Source organism: Drosophila hydei, unplaced genomic scaffold (genome assembly GCF_003285905.1).
Source record: "Drosophila hydei strain 15085-1641.00,03,60 unplaced genomic scaffold, DhydRS2 tig00008128-arrow-arrow-pilon, whole genome shotgun sequence".
NCBI lineage: Eukaryota > Metazoa > Arthropoda > Insecta > Diptera > Drosophilidae > Drosophila > Drosophila hydei.
In genome coordinates this window covers 1164427-1183107 of record NW_022045838.1, presented here as the reverse complement: position 1 = coordinate 1183107, position 18681 = coordinate 1164427, and the positions used below count along the sequence as shown (strand labels likewise).

Below are 18681 nucleotides of genomic sequence, written 5' to 3'. Positions count from 1 at the left end.
ACCTTCAACTGCCAGCCGCGTGCACGTTGTTTCTTTTTTTTTTGTCAGTCAGTGCCAATGCCATATCAGGCGACTTCCTGTGTCCCTGTGTGTGCCACGCCTCACTGTTCGCTCAATGCCAAACAGTCGCATTGTCAACACTTCATTTCAGCTCTTCTCTCTCGGTTTTTCTTTTATTATTTATTTGTGGGTAAACGTTTTTCATTTGCAATCAGACGCGCTGTGTATTATGTATTCACATCCTCTGACGGGACGTCTGCCAAAAGCAAAAGGATGTGGCCCATGTACGAAGGTCGTTCATTTAGTTGTGGCTAAAAATAACCCTGTCCCTGTCTTTGCCCCTGGCCCTGAATGTGTCCTGTCGCACGCGCAAAGGACAACCGACAACAACTGAGCGCAACAACATTTCAAGGCGCCGTAAGCATTGCCTATTATTGCAGATTAGTTAAGTTTAATGTGCTCTGAGCCTTTCATTTGACTAGATTTACATATTTCATGGTTTTTACCGGTTAACACTAGGGCCTTAAGCTAAGTTCATTTGAGCTTTGTATATGTAAAGGACTAACTAAGGAAAATAAAACTAGACGTGCAAAGTTTGTTTTAAATCATTGCCAAAACTCTTTGGGAAATACAATCCCTCAGGGAGGACAAACAAAGAACTCTCATATCTATATATAATATATAAATGTATTAAATGTCCCTTTTATCATCATAAGAAATTGTTAATATAGTACGGATTTTATATTATATACATATCTGATTTATATATAAATAAAAATATGCTTTTACGTATTTATTTTAAATTGATATATAGAAACTAAAAATAAAATAAAATTAAAAATTATTTTTTATATTATATATAGATATATATTTCTTGTTAGTTGTGAACTTTTCGTACTGAAAATAAGTTACTTAAGAGATATAAAAAGGCATATTTTATAGACTTTGCATAGAAATACCACAGGTTTCACAGTAAGCCCAGCATTTATATACCATAAGCCACAACAAATTCTTCAAACTGTAACCGAAGAGGCAGCTAAGAGCATAACTTATGGTCGAAAATATCTTTAAGCACTTATTTATTAACGACCTTAAATGAATGTCAAAATGGAGTCACAAGAGGGCGTGAGTGTGTGTGTGCGTGTGTGTGAAGCATAACAAATAGCCGTAGGCTAATCAAAATTAAGATAATGCCAAATATTTTGCGAGGCTGCAAGTTCATCGGGGACGCAACAACTGCCAAGATACGCAAACGCAGGACCTTCAGGGTCAAAAGAATTTGTTTTTGCCACAAGAAGAACAGCAACAGCAACAATGCGACAAATAAAAACAAATATAAATACAGATACAAATTTATATTTTCTTTGTTTTTTTTTTTTTTTTTTTTTTTTGAGGATAGCAGAGGATAGTTTATGAGTTTGCCGACATTGTGCACAGGATACCGACTGGTCCGAAAATATGCGAGCGAGCAGCCATCCAAAATGCCGGAGAAAGAATGGCGTCCTTCCGTTCCAGTTGTTGTTGCTGCCATTGACAAGCCAAAAGCGATGGCAAACAAAGGCAACGCCGAATAACAACAGATAGACAGCAACAGACCACAGACAGCAACAAGAGCAAAAACAGCAACGAGGACAACAGCAAAAGGGATGACCGCGGGCTCAAAAATTCCAAGGCAAATGAAAAATAAATACCAGAAAGATACAGAAAGATACAAAACAACGACAAAAGGACAGCAAATGGCAGCAATGCAATTGAAAATTTTGTGGTAAAAAAATAAAACAACAAGAATGCAAGTAGCATGAAAAAAAAAAACAGAGAGAGAAAGAACCGCAAATAATAAAAGAAAAAACCAAAAAAATAAGTTGCTTACATAATCACAGAAAAAGCAGGCGGCAAGACGATTGGCTGCAGCAGCGGGCGTTAGAGCGGGAAGCGGCGGTGCGAGAGAGCGCCAGCACGTGTTTGTCTCACAGGCAACCTAACTGTATGTGTAGTTGTGTGAGTGTGAGCAGCCTGCGCCTTGAAGCTGAACTTGTGCTATTCAATGTTTTTACTTGAACTTGAATATAAGCGCGTGCTAGCGCGCTCACTCGCTCACTCACACGCTGCCCACGTGCTCTATCTCGCTCAAGCACATACACAAACATTGCACACAGTGCTCGCTCTCTTTGTGTTTTGCACATACGACGCAGCGCACGTGCTAAAAGCTTTTATGCTTTGCTCGCTCTCTTCTTCTGTCGGCTCTCTTAATTTTTGCTTCATTTCTTCTTTTTTTATTTTGATGGGCGTCATTAAAAATGCGAGTGACGCAAGTGATAAAAAATTAATGCAACACGAAAGCAACAACAACAACAACACGACGGAAGGCAGAGCAAAAAACTATTTAGCATCTTGATGATAATATTTTTGGGCCATAAGTTGAATGGTTTTTGTATGAAGCTAACAGGTTGAATTGTCCGCCCCTAAAAGGCGACAACACGAAAGAAGATAACAAATAAAAGTTTGTCTAGAATGGCGTGGCAAACGGAGAAATGTGAAATGGGTATCTAGGCGTGGATTGATTAACTAAGAGAATACCCTGTAAGGTGACAGTTTTGAATGAATGTTGACGTTGATGTTATATATAATATAGATAAATAACTTTATAAGATTGCTCATAACTTCAATATTTTAAAATCATATAGAGACGACAGAGGAAACAGAATATATCATGAGCAAAGAAAATATATGTATGTAGGTAGGTATAGGTATAGGTATAGGTATAGGTATAGTTAGCTCAGTATACTTTCCACTATATGGACACAGTTAAACGGTAGATACATTTTATAGCAATATATATATTTGTGTCGTATAAAAGTATATAGATGTTTCTCTAAAAGCCTTAACCTTTCACTTCCTCCAATAAAACGTAATTTACTGCCTCTTCTCAATTGCACTTTCACACACAACATATATATATATATATATAAGGCTATATATATATATATATATATATATATATACATAGCCTTAGCCTAGTTTTCGTTCTTTCAATAGAGTAGGAAAAAAAACAATACGTTCCCAATTTTAAGTAGTTCCGTTGCGGACATTCGCAATATTCATGAGTTCGGCCTAAAAGAAGGAAAAGGTGGCCAATAAGAGGTATTGTATGCAAGATGAAATGAAAGGCGGCGTCTCAGTAAATTGACTAAATTAAATTTTAATAATTAAATGCAGGCGCACAAAGTAGCAGCAGCAGCAGCAGTAGCATTTGCCCCGCCCACGTTGCCATGCGAAAAGCCCGCCCACGTGTAAATTTGCATACGAAATTCGGTTAGGAAAACAGCTTGAGGAGCTCACTTGAAACATGTCGCTGCATAAATAAAATCATTTTAAAACACAATGCTGGCAATGAGTATAATGACGATGACGATGATGACGTTGACGATGATGTTGAAGGAAATAGCGAACAGCAGGGCGTCGTCGACTTTGATTGACTACCAAAAACTTGAAGAGCATTTGCATAAGTCTCGAGTCTTCGGCACAATGGACAATGGCAAAGCGGAAAACGGAAAGTGAAAATAGCAAAACCGAAGGACTTAAAAGTTCTAGCTAAAGCTAATGCCACGCTGAGGCGCCAGCAACTGGATTATGCAACACATTAATTATGTACGAAATACAATAATACATGCATGAGAATTACAAAGAAGAGCGCGCCTAAATAACTCTTAAGTGAGTAAATGGAAGAATTTATAGGCTTAAGATTTATATTTCAGGGGACATGTTGGCAAGCTGCAGGCGAATATATACATAAATATCCAAAGAAAATTTTGATGGACAGCAGAAGCAATGGCAACAAATTGAAGATGAAGATTTATGTTAGATAATTAATTAAATAATTCCTGAAGAGCATTAAATATAGGTATATCTATATAGTTTAATATTAATATTAATAAAATATATTAATATTAATATAATAATATTAATATATTTATTGTTTCACAATTTTCAATTTTTTTCTGACTTTTTACTATTTTTAAGAGCGAGGAAGAGATTCCTTCGCTGCCTATGACAAACACTAAGCACACTTAGCAAATAACTTAACTATATTAATAAGAGATAAATAAACTAAAATGCTATTAAATATTATTTATGTTATCAAATATATATATATAAGAGTAAGTTTAGCAATTGACAATTTTAAAGGGTACAAGAGCATTTTGCTCTGAACTTATGAAAAAATAATATTGCTAATGATCATTATTGTTAATGATAATTACCAGCAATGATCATGTACATATATTATTATGTACATAAACGATCATTATTCTTAAAGATCATTATGACTAATGATCATTATGGCTAATGAACATTAAGACGAACATCATTATCATAATAACAATTAGTGCTTATTAACAATAATTAACATTTAAACAATTAAATTATTATTAAACAAATATACAATGTTCACAAACAAAAAAACTTAAATATACATTTAAATATTTATTTAAACAAATACAATATTTATTAATTATATACAAATTATTTAAACCTAAACAATTTAACAAAAAAAAAACTTAAATTTATTCACCACTTGCACTGCACGACTGACCCAGTCCAGGTCACAAACTTGACTGATCGCCACAGCCGCTGCTGCGCCCTTTTATACCCAAAAGTCACTCAAAGCGCAGCTGCAGCAGAGCTGCTGAGCGCTTTCTGAGTGAGAGTTTACACTCATTATGAGCTAAGTTGGAAGCAGAAGAAAAGGCGAGCAGGCAGAGAGAGCTATATGCACACAACTAGTCACTCTGATCGGGAATATATATGATCTACATATATACTTCATATATATGTGTATCAAATGTGTTTTTTCTTGCTGCTGCTGAGCACATTTATTACTTTTGACTCATTTTACCTGATATAAAAGTCAGATAATATATGCAACTATATAAACAGCTACTGATCATATATTCTGATATATATATTATATCAATTCTATGCTGCTTTCTTACATATATAAGAGAACACGCAGGCGACTAAAAAAAGTAGACTATGGAGGACTTTTAAAGACAAGCAAGGATATGACATGAACTTATGATACGATGATGATTTATAATCATTAATTATTTAATGAAGCCTGCCACAAAACAGCTTTGACTTTAAATAATCTTATTTTAATAATAATCTTATTATTATAAAGGAAAATGTAAAACAAATATTCACAATATTTCCAGCCTCTTTAACTGTGCTAAGATCATATAGAAGCGCAGCCAGGCCAAGTTGTGGAAAACTGATGAAATTTGAATTAAAGTTGAAATACAATTGAGCCAAGTTTGCCGCGAACAGAAGCTAATGAACATTAAAACAAGTTTATAATGTGCTAAATCGTTTAATACAGCTGCCTTTTATTATTATGGCCAAAATGAACGGGAAGTTGTGCTTAAATGTAAAACACGGTCTATAAATTAAGTATTCAGTTGCATGAGCACTTAGCCAAAATATAAAGAGAGAGAGAGAGAGAGAGAGAGAGCGCGGAACATGCCATAAACAAATTAGCCAACCTTGAAATCAGAGTCTGAGAGGACTTCCTTTAGCATAAGCAGCGAACCAAAACCAAGTTCGCTCCACTCCACCTCTCTATGTGCTTCTCACTATGCGCTATGCTTCTCTCTCTCTAATGCGAGACGCTGTAAGTAATTCATTTTTATGAGCTGCTGCTGCTCTGCATGCCACAGACGGCAATGGCACGTGGACTTTCGGACATTTGGCTTTGGCTTTCGCTTTTGGCAGTTAGCTAACGAAAACAAATGTTTATCATTTATAGTTGTGCAATGCAAATGGCTAAAAGCCACAAAAACCAAAGCCAAAGCCAAGCCATAACCAGTGTGTAGAACGCGCCACAGACAGACGAAGGTTGCGCTACCTGCCACAACGGCTGCTCTGCTGTCTTGCTCACTCGCGCTGCGCTCGCAAAAACAATAAACAAATGCGACAAACTGTAAATACCATAAAGTGCCAAACAATAGATATAAAGTGTAGATACTTTTGGCGATTCGTATAAATCATCGGCAACTGCAGGCAATTGTCAGTTTGTCAGGGCCAAGCAGATAATTAACTTGAAATTGAAATTGAAATCGGCGAGCAATAAAAATAGAAGCGAGACAGAGCATAAATCAAGCGGCGCAAGGACATGCCAGTGGACAAAGGACATGCCAAATTGTTGCACAAAAATGCGTTGTAATTGCCAAAAATCAAATGGACCCTAATTTAGGTTGACAGCCGACGACAAAGGCAGACAACAGCAGCAATAGAGAGGAGAGAGCGAGCAGGGAGAGGGAGAGATAAGCGGCAAAAGAGCAGAGAGAAGAGAGCAGAGCAGAGCAGCAAAAAGTATGAACGACTATAGCATACTCGTCCATGATTTGAAATAGAAGAAATATTTTTTATCCAATAAGCCAAGCTTTATAAGCTGAGTGGATATTCCATATATTTAACAAAATGTCTCCAGCTTTAACATACTCAGATAAAGAAGCAAGCCAATATACTCCTTTAACTTGTGAAGCATGCATGATAAGGACAGTACAAATTTATTTATGCAAATCGCATGTGTGGCATGTGGCATGTGCGGGGATATTCCGGCCACTGAAACTGCCAGCAAAAGGAGCCCAAAAAATGTCATATTAGAATTATGCAAATCAGAGAAAGAGGGAGAGAGAGAGCGAGAGACAGAGAGAGACACACACAGTCGTGCAACGCATCCTGAGTACGTGTTGGCGTTAGCCTTGAAGTCAGCCTTCAGGAACCTTCCGTAACGAATTAGCAGGCAGCCAGCCAGAGCTCAGCCAGTCAGCCAGCCAGCTTTTCAAACGGGGCTATAATTTAGTGGAATGGCTTTGATTAAAGAACAGTTAGCCAAAAAATGCTGTAGCCAGGCATGCCAAAGCCCCAAGCACAACTATGCTATTTATGTGTGCGTGTGCCAGTGTGTGTGTGTGTGTGTGTATGTGGCAAGGTGAAGGGCATCTGTGTGCATATAACAAAAGAGCACGCCAGCCACATGTCCTTGCTTGCTTTGGCCACAAATGGGAATGCGTCGCTTTATGTATGGCTATAGATATATACAAATATAAGAAGCCCGAAATCCGAGGGTCGCTTGTCAATTAAACGAAGGTCGGCTGCGCGTAGCCATACTATTAATTGGCTTAACATAATAGACACAGGATTTTCGCAGAAGTTTTTCGAATTAATTCTAATTTGCCAGGCGAAACGGAACTGGAAATGGAATATCATTAAAATAAGCTAGATTAACCTGGACTCAAGTAAAATATCGGAGATGACGTTTATTAAAATGGACTAGAAGTAGACTAGAAAAATGAAACTTTACTCTACTCTACTCTACTCTACTCTACTCTACTCTACTCTACTCTACTCTACTCTACTCTACTCTACTCTACTCTACTCTACTCTACTCTACTCTACTCTACTCTACTCTACTCTACTCTACTCTACTCTACTCTACTCTACTCTACTCTACTCTACTCTACTCTACTCTACTCTACTCTACTCTACTCTACTCTACTCTACTCTACTCTACTCTACTCTACTCTACTCTACTCTACTCTACTCTACTCTACTCTACTCTACTCTACTCTACTCTACTCTACTCTACTCTACTCTACTCTACTCTACTCTACTCTACTCTACTCTACTCTACTCTACTCTACTCTACTCTACTCTACTCTACTGTACTCTACTCTACTGTACTGTACTGTACTCTACTCTACTCTACTCTACTCTACTCTACTCCACCCTTATCTACTCGCTGATTATCAACTCCTTGAGCCTCCCTCGCACATAAGAATTGGACGCTAAATCAAGAAGCAAGAAATCACTTAGGACCATGACGCGGCCTGATAAGTTGACGGTATTTAAAATTAATGGAGATGTTGGCATTGTTCGCAGCGTTCCAGAGCTCCGCCATGTGGGCGTGGTTGGCCATTAAAGCACAAATGCTTAACTTGCAATTCTATGCAACAATGATTTGCCATGATGTGTGGACGCCATTATAAATGATATATAGATATGTATGCTCGCTAGACATGACATGGCTCAAGTGCTTGCACGCATTTTATATTAAATTGATTTAACATCATTTATTTGGTATCGCGCTGAGACTTAGTTAAACCTCATATGAAAGCTTTTCGAACAGCTTTTAGCGCTTGTATAATGTCTAGTCCACCCTGTTACTAAAGCTTCGTCTTGCAAGCTTTGTCAGCTTTTGGTTAACAGCACCTTAACAGCTGCTGTTAAATATTTGAATATGAAATTCGTTAGACTTACCCAGAGCAGGGAAACTTAAACTAAAATTGCATTGGGAAAAGCGCTGGGAAAACTCACCTGCAACGAGAAAGAAATAGAAAAATACAAATGAAAATTTAATTATTGCAATTTTAGCTTATAAAAAATTGATGGAAATGAATAAAAGCAGCTGTTAAACCAGCTGATTTTATGATATTTACTGAAGCAATATATTGAAAATATGATGTCGTGAAGTGTATACTAAATATTTGGTATAATATAGATTAAATATAATATATATAATATAATATATATAATATATATTAAATATAATATATATAATATATATTAAATATAATATATATAATATATATTAAATATAATATCTATAATATATATTTTTAATAAAATACATATTTTTATCTATAAAAGATAAAAGATAAACATTTTAATGAACTGTATTATTTGTCATAATACAAATAGACAGCAACATATAAATTAATTTTAATGAATGGTTTTTCATATAATTAAAACCATAAAGCCGCCAGCATTAAAGGCTATGAGCTCTCGAATTTATTAATAATTATTTAGAATTTATATACAAAAAATACATAAAAATGTATATTTACAACTTCTTACATTAGTTCAGATTTTTTATATTATTATTTTTCAATGTTCTTATTTTCATATTTTTTATTAATTTTAAATTTATATTTTTTTATTTCAATATTTTCGTTATTTTATTTGGAAACTTTACATTATATGCTTCTTATTCATATATTTATTTTTAATTATATTTTCATTTTTATATTAATATTAATATTATTATTCACATTTTCCCATCGGTTTTAAAGTTACTCTTTTATTAATATTTATTTTATATTTCTTTATGTAAATTTTGCATTTTTTCTTCTTCATTTGCACTCTTTGTTCATCTGTCGCAATAACTGCGATAAAACTGCATTCGTAATCCCCAATGGGCAGGGCAATAAAAATCAACTATTCGCAGGTCATGAGCCACCTGAGAGAACAAAAGAGAAGCTATCGATTTATGTGCTTAAGCCGACACACATTCCAGCCAAAGCCATATCTATTGGCCATTAAGTGACCTTTCGAGCGGGCTTTAAAGTGTTTGCCTTAGACGACTTAACCTTGATGCTGATCCGGAATATATATATATATATACATATATATATGTGTATATACATATAAGCCACATCTATACATTTATCTTTACTTTCGCAAGAGGCCATCAATAGAGCAGTCGCTGCTCTTCTATATTTGCTTTCCGCTTCGAGTAGCCTCTGCCCAGTTGTGAGGCCGTGGGCTGTGTGGGCGTGGCAGTCAGATGGATGCATGTAGATGGATGTCCTTCTCGAGTGCGTGTGAGCTGTTGACAACTGAGAGGCGACGGCTTGCCCAAGGCCCAAATAAATCAAAACTAATTTCATTTGCTGTCACACATGGCGTATGCGTGATATTTATTATACATATCTGTTGCTACTTGAGAGCGAGAGATTGCTTCTGTATGCACGAATCACATGCCTAATTGCTGCCAGTTGTGCCACAGTCGAAACACCATAAAGTAGACAAACTCAAAGCCGCTAATGAACGAGCAGCCAATGCACACGCTTAGCACGCCCCCAATGTTAGCTAAACAAAATTGAATCGAATTGAATTGAAGATTTGCAAATGCAGCCGCTCGAGCACAACAACTCACACAGCAGTTGGTACCAGTTGTAGAGCCCGGCCTGCAGATAAACTGGCACACGCTGTCCATCATAGCGAATGCTCACTCTACTCTCCAACTGGCCAACGTAGCCGGACAAACTCTTGCGCAGCTCATAGCGCCAATCATTGCAAGCGGGCAAGCACTCCACACAGCTCCAAGGGGACCAGCTGGCTGTTGGAGAGACAAAGAGAGAGAGTGGAGAATGACGAAGGCTTAAGGCTCTTGAGCGCCTCAAGATATTTGACATTTGTACCTAATTAAGCAGGGATAACTGTGCTGCTAAGACAAACGTATCAAATTGAGTCTGAAATAATTGCGGCATACAAATTTCTGTTTGTTAATCGAATTGCTTACAATTATCCGAACCAACATGCAATTTACATTGCTATTGCTGCAATCGTCTACAGAAGGTACATGTCACATGTGCAAAGGTACAGTTAAATTTGGCATTCAGAATTGAAAGCCAGAGTCTGTCGCTGTTGTAAAACATTTTGCATTGAGATATTTGAGTCTAGGTACATGTTATATGCTCTTGGTACATGACAATTGCTATGGTACATGTTAAAATTGTAATGTTAGTTGCATTTTTCTTCTGGTTAACTATTCAAGTGATAGATAATCTTGAAATATTTCTCCTTAACAATATGATGGGTTTTGGTACATGATAGACTCTTAGGTACATGGTAAAACTGAAGTTGTTGGAGTAACATCTAATTGATATATAATCTATATATAAGCTATAATCATATCCAACTTCATTCTATACTTTTTTGTATGTGCCTGGTACACGTAGAATGATTGGGTACCTGGTGAAAACTAAGGTACATACATCACCTACGCCTGAGCCCAGCTCTAAGCTTTCACTTCAATAGGAACTGAGCACGTGGTCAGCCACATATAAGACAACTACAATTCCACATTTTAAGGCTGCCTTTCATCACCGTAATAAAACCTCTCTTATTGACCGTAAATCCTCCCACAGCAATTCGTGTTTTCTGTCAAGAATTTTATTATTTCTTACCCTCCACAGACTGCAGACATGCTGTTTGGGCCAGAGTACAGTAGCTCACGTTGTTAAGCTGACCGTCGGCCGTGGCCAAGTCGTAGACAAAGGGTGCACAGTTGCATGCAGCAAGGGTGCTGCGTAGGCGACAAAGTGGCAAGCACTGCACCAGATGTTCAGCCTCCTCTGGAAAGTGACAGCCACGTTCGGTCAAAGGATAATTACGCAGCTGTGGATCGGCTTTCAAATGGAGCGCACGTAAATGTATAGAGGACGATTCGCCAGGTGCGAGACTCGCTCTGCCCTGCCAGCCAGGCAGATGCAGGCTGAAGGCAGCAGTGGCCTGTGAGCGTGGCATATGGAAGTCATCTGCGTGGGAGGCATTTAGGCGTAGCGTTAGCGAACCTGAGATGCTGCTTGAATGCTGCAAAACACAGCAGCAGCCATCAAAGCTGGGCGTTAGTCGAAAGAGCTCAGAGCAATTGCTAGCAACTGCATCCACGTGGCAGCTGAGTAGGAAACGCTCACAGCTGGGCGACAGTTGCAGCAGTTGCGAGCGCACATCCCGAGGCCAATGAGATGCTAAAGCAACCTGAAGTTCGGCAGCACTCACAGCTGAAACAGCCAAAGGATAAAAGTAGCCAGCGAGCAGCTGCAGCTGCTTCAGCCAATGCTCTCTAGACTCTCCATTGGACAACGCCAACTGCTCGGCAAATTCCTGCAGCCGCTGGCGACTCAACTTGTTCGCACTACAAATAGCCAAAGCAGGAAATGGCAACGACTCCACCGATTCTAAACTCAATTCAGACAAAGATGTTACAGTGGGACTCGCCAAGAACTGCAAGAGCGTTGAGAAGACCACAAAAGTGGCCGCTGATATGCCCGTGGCTATGAAAAGAAACCAAAAGATGCGCTGATACGGCCGTCTCCGAATAAAGTAGAGCAAACCGAAGCCATTCAGGCTCGTCTTCTTGAAGAACTCAACGAGCGTTTTGCGCAAGGCTCTGTTCAGGCGAGACATTTCAGTGAAACTAAAGCCGAATCGCGAGCTGTCACACGATACACATAAAACTATGTTGGTTTTATCAGATGCCCAAAACATGGCTAAGACACGAGCACAGCAATAATTATACCCAGGTTAGGCATATAAATTGCTGTAATTATCGCGTGCCACGACAACTGAGAATAATGCAAACATTTTCACGTGTCGCAGCACATGAAACTTTAATTATCTGACGGCTGAAGAAGACCTTTATGCTAAGCGTGAATAAATCAGCTTAAACTGAAGTGAGTTTACTGAGCTGAAACTATTTTATTTTATTTGAAATGTCATTATCATATGACAATTCATAATAGGAATGCCCAAAGATTAAAGATTCTTAAAATGTTTATTATAATTAATTAATTTGTATTAATAATAAATAAATTATATAATAATTTAATTTAAATTAATCAAAATTACAATTTAAATTTTAAGGGATTTTCATGAACTTTTATATCAGAAATAATAAACTTTATGATTTCATGCCCTTCAGATACTTTCTAAGACATAACTAAAAATATTTTCTTTATAAAACTATTTTTAAATTGATTCTACATCAACATTTTATTTATTTATTTATTTATTTGTTTTGTTATTTCTTACAGCTCTGTTTCCAGCCATAAGTGTAGTTCAATTGCTTTATAAGACGTGCGTGTTTAGTTAAATTATATTTAATTCAACAAGTGGGCGGTTCATTTAAGTCAAAGTCCACATGAAGTTGGCTATGTTTTGCTCTGTGGCAAGCGACACATGCAAACTAAACTAACTCAAACAGAAGACAAAAACGAAGAGGCGGCATAGCGAGCAGCACATATGCATACAGAGACAGATACAGATACAGATACAAATATAGATACAGCTTCATATATAGATACAGCTGCAGATACAGTTACATTTACATTTACATATATAGTTACAGCTACACCTTATATATATGGCACAATCTAACGAGCTTCAGCGTCAATTTAGCGCGCAGCCAGCGAGCAACTTGCTAATGCGGCATTGCATATTAATAGAAAGCCCAGAGAAGCTGACTGAGGCTGAATTTCATAATTGCCAAAGCGCACATTGAATGCTCTATAAGAATGAAACCAGTGAGAGACCATAATCAAAACGTAGATAATCAAATTGATTCTCTTTATGGCGTCATTAAACTCAAATTCGATAAGCTATCTGAACAATAAACCCAAAAATAAGTTAATTCTAGACGCATATAATAGAGTTCAGTTGGCTCTGTGTATATGTAATATATTATAGTATATAATTGAATTGAAATTGATTTAATTAAAAATACATCAAAAAAATTTAGAGATGCAATTGAATCAATGAAAAGAGAGACGAGTTGCCAAGATTGAAACTTATCGATAAGAATAACTACTGGTAACTGAAATAGTTATCGATAACAATAACAGCTGTGTTATCGATAACTGAGATGGTCATCGATAAAAATAGCTATTGATAACTAAGATAGTTACCGATATCAACTGCTGCTGCCAGCAGTGATTATCGATAACAATAACTGCTTAAACTGAGAGTTATCGATACAAAAACTGCTGATGTTTGAGATATTTATCGATTTCAGCAGCTGCTGATAACTGAGGTGACTATCGATAACAACTGCAGCTAATGACTAAGAGTTGATGCTGTTAAGTGAGGAAGTTATCGATAGCTTAAAAGTGAACACTAATTAAATAGAAAGTTTAGATAAGCTGATCTTATGATTTATTGTAGAAATATAGGGATATATCAAAATAAACTTGCAGAAGCAATCGATGCACTTTGTAGTTATCGATAACTGCTCTTTGCTACTAGCACTTAATAATAACATTTAAATGTCAAGTCTATGAAAATAACCAGAGAAAGAGTATGCCCAAAATATAGCTAGCCAACTGCAGCATTATATCACCTAGTCGCCACGAAGCACAACCTTTTAGATACAACAAACTCGCAACGCGTTACCTTCAACAGCTGAGAGCCAGAGCAGGGTCGAGGCGCCAAGACGCGAAGGCAAACAGCAGCAGCAACAACAAAGCGACAAGTGTACTATAAATTCCAATAAGAAATATATATATATATATATATACACACACACACACATGCATACACATATGAATAGAAAACCAATCGACGCCCACAGAAAAATAATTTCCGGTTCAATTAAACGCTTGTTTATTTATTTATTTATGCACAGCTCCCACAGGCGGCTGAGCGAGACAGCGAGAGAGGATGGTGAGAGGGCGGGGGGGTGGTTGTGTGTGGCTGTCTGACGCTTTTGGCTGTGGATTTAATTTTCATTTGCATTTGTTATTTAATTATGGGCAGCTAAAAATTGGCACTAATTTGTTTATGAATGAAAGAAATGTGAAAGATAAAAGCGTAGAGAGATAAAAGAGGGCAAGAGAAAGAGACAGGGTGACAGAGAATGAGGGAGATAGACAGACAGAGCTAGAGGCAATTGTGCATCGTTAATCTTGTCAAAGGAAATGCCTTAAGGCGCGCTGGCAGCTCGGCGCCGCCAGCCTTACATAAGGACTAAAGCAATTAGAGAGAGACAGAAGTAGAGAGCAAGAAAGAGACAGAGAGAGAGAGAGTGTTGTGCGATCCTGTTAACCACAAAATGATTGCATACTTTAATGGGCATAGCACTTAGCGGAGCTTGTCAGCTACTGCTGCACTATGCCCCACTAGCCCCAGTGCAAATCGCAACCCCTAACACCGCCGCCTCCTCCATCCGCTCTCTGTGTCACAAGCTTCCTGCGATAGGCAGCATGCGGATGCTGCAAATTGCAATTGAATCAAACTAACTACTAAAAGCGGGCGCGCGCTGCGGGCTTGAGTTTTGCAAACACGCAAATGTGAAAGGTTAAGGGCTGCAATGCGTGCCACAGCTGCAACATTCTCGGGCTGAGTGTACGTGTGTGTGTGCCACAATTTGTGGCACAGCGCATTTGTGACTATAAAACAAAAAGTTAATGTTAAGACGCTGTTGGAATTTTTATGCCCCAAATACTTTCTTTTTTAACGGTTAATTGTAAATTTTCCCAAAATAAAACTATAAAATGTATGCACTTTGAGAAAATGCTAAGAAGTTTGTAAGAGTTGGCTAAGAGTATAGGAAATAATGAATAATTAAGATGAAAATATACAACTGTGTTTATAAAAATAGTAGTGAGACTGAGCTGGAATAGTTTAGCTAAATTTTAGTGATAAGCTCAAAATTTAAAAAAAAAAAAAGAAATGAAATTAATGTTAAGCTTAACATGTTTCTTATTTTGTCACAAAATTTCAGGTTTTGGCAGATTTATTTATTAATTTTGATTGTCAATTGGCCAATTGACTAAGGACAAAAAAAGTATATGGGATAAGATTCGAGAGTAAATTGACACAAAAAAGATTTGACTTAAGCTTTAAATATTTATTTTAAAATGGAAAATAAATGTTATATAGATAAAAGTATTTATAAAAAAAAACTGTTAAGGGCCGCACATAACTTGGCAGCTTATTAAGCTCACATAACAAATCGCTAGAAAAGTGCAAAAGACAACAAAAAATCACTTTGCGCTGAAAAGGCTGTCGAGCAATACACAAGCTGCCCACACACATATATACACACATATGCACTCAAAAATCCTTTAAGCGACGACAACAAGAAATGACGAAGAACACACACGCACACGCACACACATTAAATGTAACGGGCAAGGCAAGGCAAAGGCAAAGGCAAGGCAAGGCAAGGCAAGGCAAAGGCAAAGCAAATCTCATGCATTTTGCACACAGAGATTTTACAGGGCAATAAAAAAGGCTGCGCTGCCTGCCTGCCTTGACGTTGTCACGAAGCTGCGCTGCCATAAAAACTGTTAACTAACAGTGCGAATTGTTTGCCATAAAAAGAGCGTGAGAGAGAGAGAGAGAGCGTGTAAGAGAGAGTAAGTGTTGACACGTGCGCATGCACGCTGACTTTGTGACGTTACTTAATGACGTTTTGCGTGCGAAGAATGCGAAAATGCGTAAGAGGCAAAACAATAAATTTGAAGACGAAGAAGCAACAAAGCTAATGAGCGGAAGGAAACGCGATGCCAACACAAAAATGAGAGTTGACAAATGACAAACTGAGACAGAAAGAGAGAGAGTAGAGAGAGGGCGCGCGTGAGAGTGAGTTTATGTGTGGCACACATACACACATACTTGTACATACCTTTGAAACAAGCACAACCCATGATGTAGCCCATCATCAGCGTGGCTTTGAGGTCGCTTTTAACGTTCCTTTTCTGGTTGTTGCTTTAGTTTTTGGTTTTGTCTTTGCTTTACTGTTAGAAATCTTGAAGCGTGGTGCATCAATTAACGGCAGTTATGGGAATTCGAGTTGACTGCGAGTCCTTGCACCGCCTCTCATCTATCCCTTACCGGTTATAACCGGTTATTATCGCTTGCGGCTCTATAACACATTCAAGATGCAAGTTCTACGCACGTACGTATGTATGTATGTATGAGAGTGTGCACTTGTGTGGTGGCCCCTTGAATTATTTTTACTATTTATTTATATTTATTGTTGATTGTGACGACAAACTTTGATTTACACTTGACTTTATCACATATAGTAGCTGCTTCTGCTTCTTCTCGTACTGCTTGTCTACAGCTAATAAAGCCTATAACTGATTTGATTTGATTTGATTTCACTTTTTGTTTAGTTTGGTGTTTTTTTTTTTTATTAATTGATTATCACTGATTGCTGCAGATTCTATGTATTTCTTTTATTTTCGCATTCGTAATTTACGCCCTTCGTTATTTCACTCGTTGTTAATATTTTTTTTTATTTGTGCGTTAATTTTATTTGGTATTACTGATTGTGCTTGAGTTTTGTTGGTGTTTTTTTATATATATAAATATTTATTTACAATATCACAAAACGAATATCTGAACATATGGATGCAAGAGTTCAATTAAAATTTGTTCATTCATCAGAAATTTTTGTATTATTAAACAGGCAACTGAAGGCCGTCTATAAATAGAAGCTGCACCTGAGAGCAGTTGGCATGGGGCATACCAAGTACTAAAAGTTCTGAGAATTCTGTGCTTTAGTTTAACTTCGGCTTAAAAACTTTTCATTTGAGCAAAAATTCAAAAGAAAACAAGAAACAAACTTTCGAAGCTTATCAAAGCTGGCATCTTTGAGAGCGGAATGGTCGATGACTGGGCGTAAACAACTGCAAATACCATAAATGAACTTCAAGTGTAGTGAATATAACTGCTGTAAGTTCAAGAAGCTTTTTACGCATATTAAAAGCACATTTAGTCATTCTAAGTCCATTAAAAACCATCTAAGCGTTGTATCTATTCGAAGAGCTTGTCGTATACGTAATATAGTTTCAATAAAAGTTGATATGATAACGCATAGTTGGGCAAAATGCCCTATTAAATGCTTAAAATATCTAGAAAAACTAGCTTAAAAGCCCATTAAAGCTAACATAACGGAGAACCACTTGTCGTATGCGTAATATTTCTTGATGTTGGGTAAACCAAGCACATGATATCTTTATATTAGCAATAATAGATATAGCTGTAGATACTAATCAGTTAATTAAATGTGCTACAAAGCTGCTTGACAGCTTGAAAATACTTGAAATCAATAATCCGATCAAAATTTTGATGCTTAACAGTAACAAAATGAATGCTTAACACATGAAGACAACTCATAAAAGCTCCATTGCCTATACCCCGAAGCACATTAAAGCTTCGTGCTGACAGCTCGATTAGCTGACTTGAAGCAGACAATGCTTATCTCAAGCATCAAACATTTAGCAATGCGCTGTCAACCTTAATGCGCCTGGGGCACACTTCATCAATATTCTTAAAGCTCGAGTCATTCAAGCGAAACACTTTCCCAGGGCAAAAATCTTTTGGCTGCTGGCAGATGACGCGACACATTCCGAGAAAACTGACACCAGCAGCAGCGTGTGGCACTTGGGCTTAACTGGCGCACAGCCCCCAAACCCAAATTGATAAAGATTATAATCCGAAAGTCAACGCGCCAGGCACGACATGGAACCGAGTAGCTGGCGTGTGAGCGATGCGGCAGCTGCATTGATAGCTGCCACAAAAGCAGCGCCAAATTCAATTGAACATTTTAATTCATTGCGAAACGGCGAGAGGCGAAGAATCGAAAATTGAATTGGAATTCAGTTCAGTTCGGGGTTGGGCAGGGGTCGAGGCTGAGGCTGAGGCTGACAAAGGCAAAATCAGCAAACGAGCATTGAATACCGGAAGCTGCAACGCGACAAATTTAGCGGCAATTGTGCATAATTAAAAGAAAAAAGAAAGAAACAACAAGCGAGGCATTCGCATCAAGTATACGCCACCATAAAAGCGAGCAGAGAATTATAATTGATGACCAGGCGCCCACCATCAAGAATTCCAGCACCGGATCTGCAGCGACAACTGTCTCTGGGGCACTGGAGGTCACTAGCACACAAGCAGGGAAGAGAGTGGGAGAGAGAGTGAGGGACAGCTCAACTGTTGAGACATTGACATTGTCATTTTTTCGACTTTTATGGCGTCTTAAAAATGTATCTCGAAAATATGGAAGCAAGAGTAGCAAAAAACAATATATATGTATATATATATATATAT

At 37.6% G+C, this 18681-nt stretch overlaps 2 protein-coding genes across 10 annotated transcripts in view; both read right to left on the bottom strand.

The window, feature by feature from the left end:
• LOC111601591 (phosphatase and actin regulator 4) overlaps positions 1-18681 on the bottom strand; it is a 93899-nt gene that overhangs the window by 39567 nt on the left and 35651 nt on the right. The window contains exon 1 of one of the 9 annotated variants that reach the window (XM_023318250.2): positions 16250-16669. The exons of 7 other annotated variants lie outside the window; for them this stretch is intronic. In XM_023318250.2, coding sequence (XP_023174018.1) covers positions 16250-16286 — 37 coding nt within the window. In that variant the 5' untranslated portion in view covers positions 16287-16669. Of the gene's footprint in view, positions 1-16249; positions 16670-18681 lie in introns of those variants that run through there. One more of the 9 variants, XM_023318251.2, reaches the window with a different exon arrangement.
• LOC111601556 (pickpocket protein 11) lies at positions 9815-12033 on the bottom strand. Its single transcript, XM_023318198.2, has 3 exons — positions 11031-12033; positions 9998-10180; positions 9815-9930 (listed from the first exon to the last, which is right to left on the bottom strand). The coding sequence occupies exons 1-3, from the start codon at positions 12031-12033 to the stop codon at positions 9815-9817; spliced, it is 1302 nt and encodes a 433-aa protein (XP_023173966.2).

Bases quoted from the DNA above. Each gene is read 5' to 3' on its own strand.
- LOC111601556 (XM_023318198.2), bottom strand. From the start codon at position 12,033: ATGTCTCGCCTGAACAGAGCCTTGCGCAAAACGCTCGTTGAGTTCTTC. The intron at 10,181-11,030 runs GTAAGAAATAAT...TCTCTCCAACAG, and splicing joins ATGTCTGCAGTCTGTGGAGG to CCAGCTGGTCCCCTTGGAGC. The intron at 9,931-9,997 runs GTGAGTTGTTGT...AATTTTGTTTAG, and splicing joins CAACTGGTACCAACTGCTGT to CTAACATTGGGGGCGTGCTA.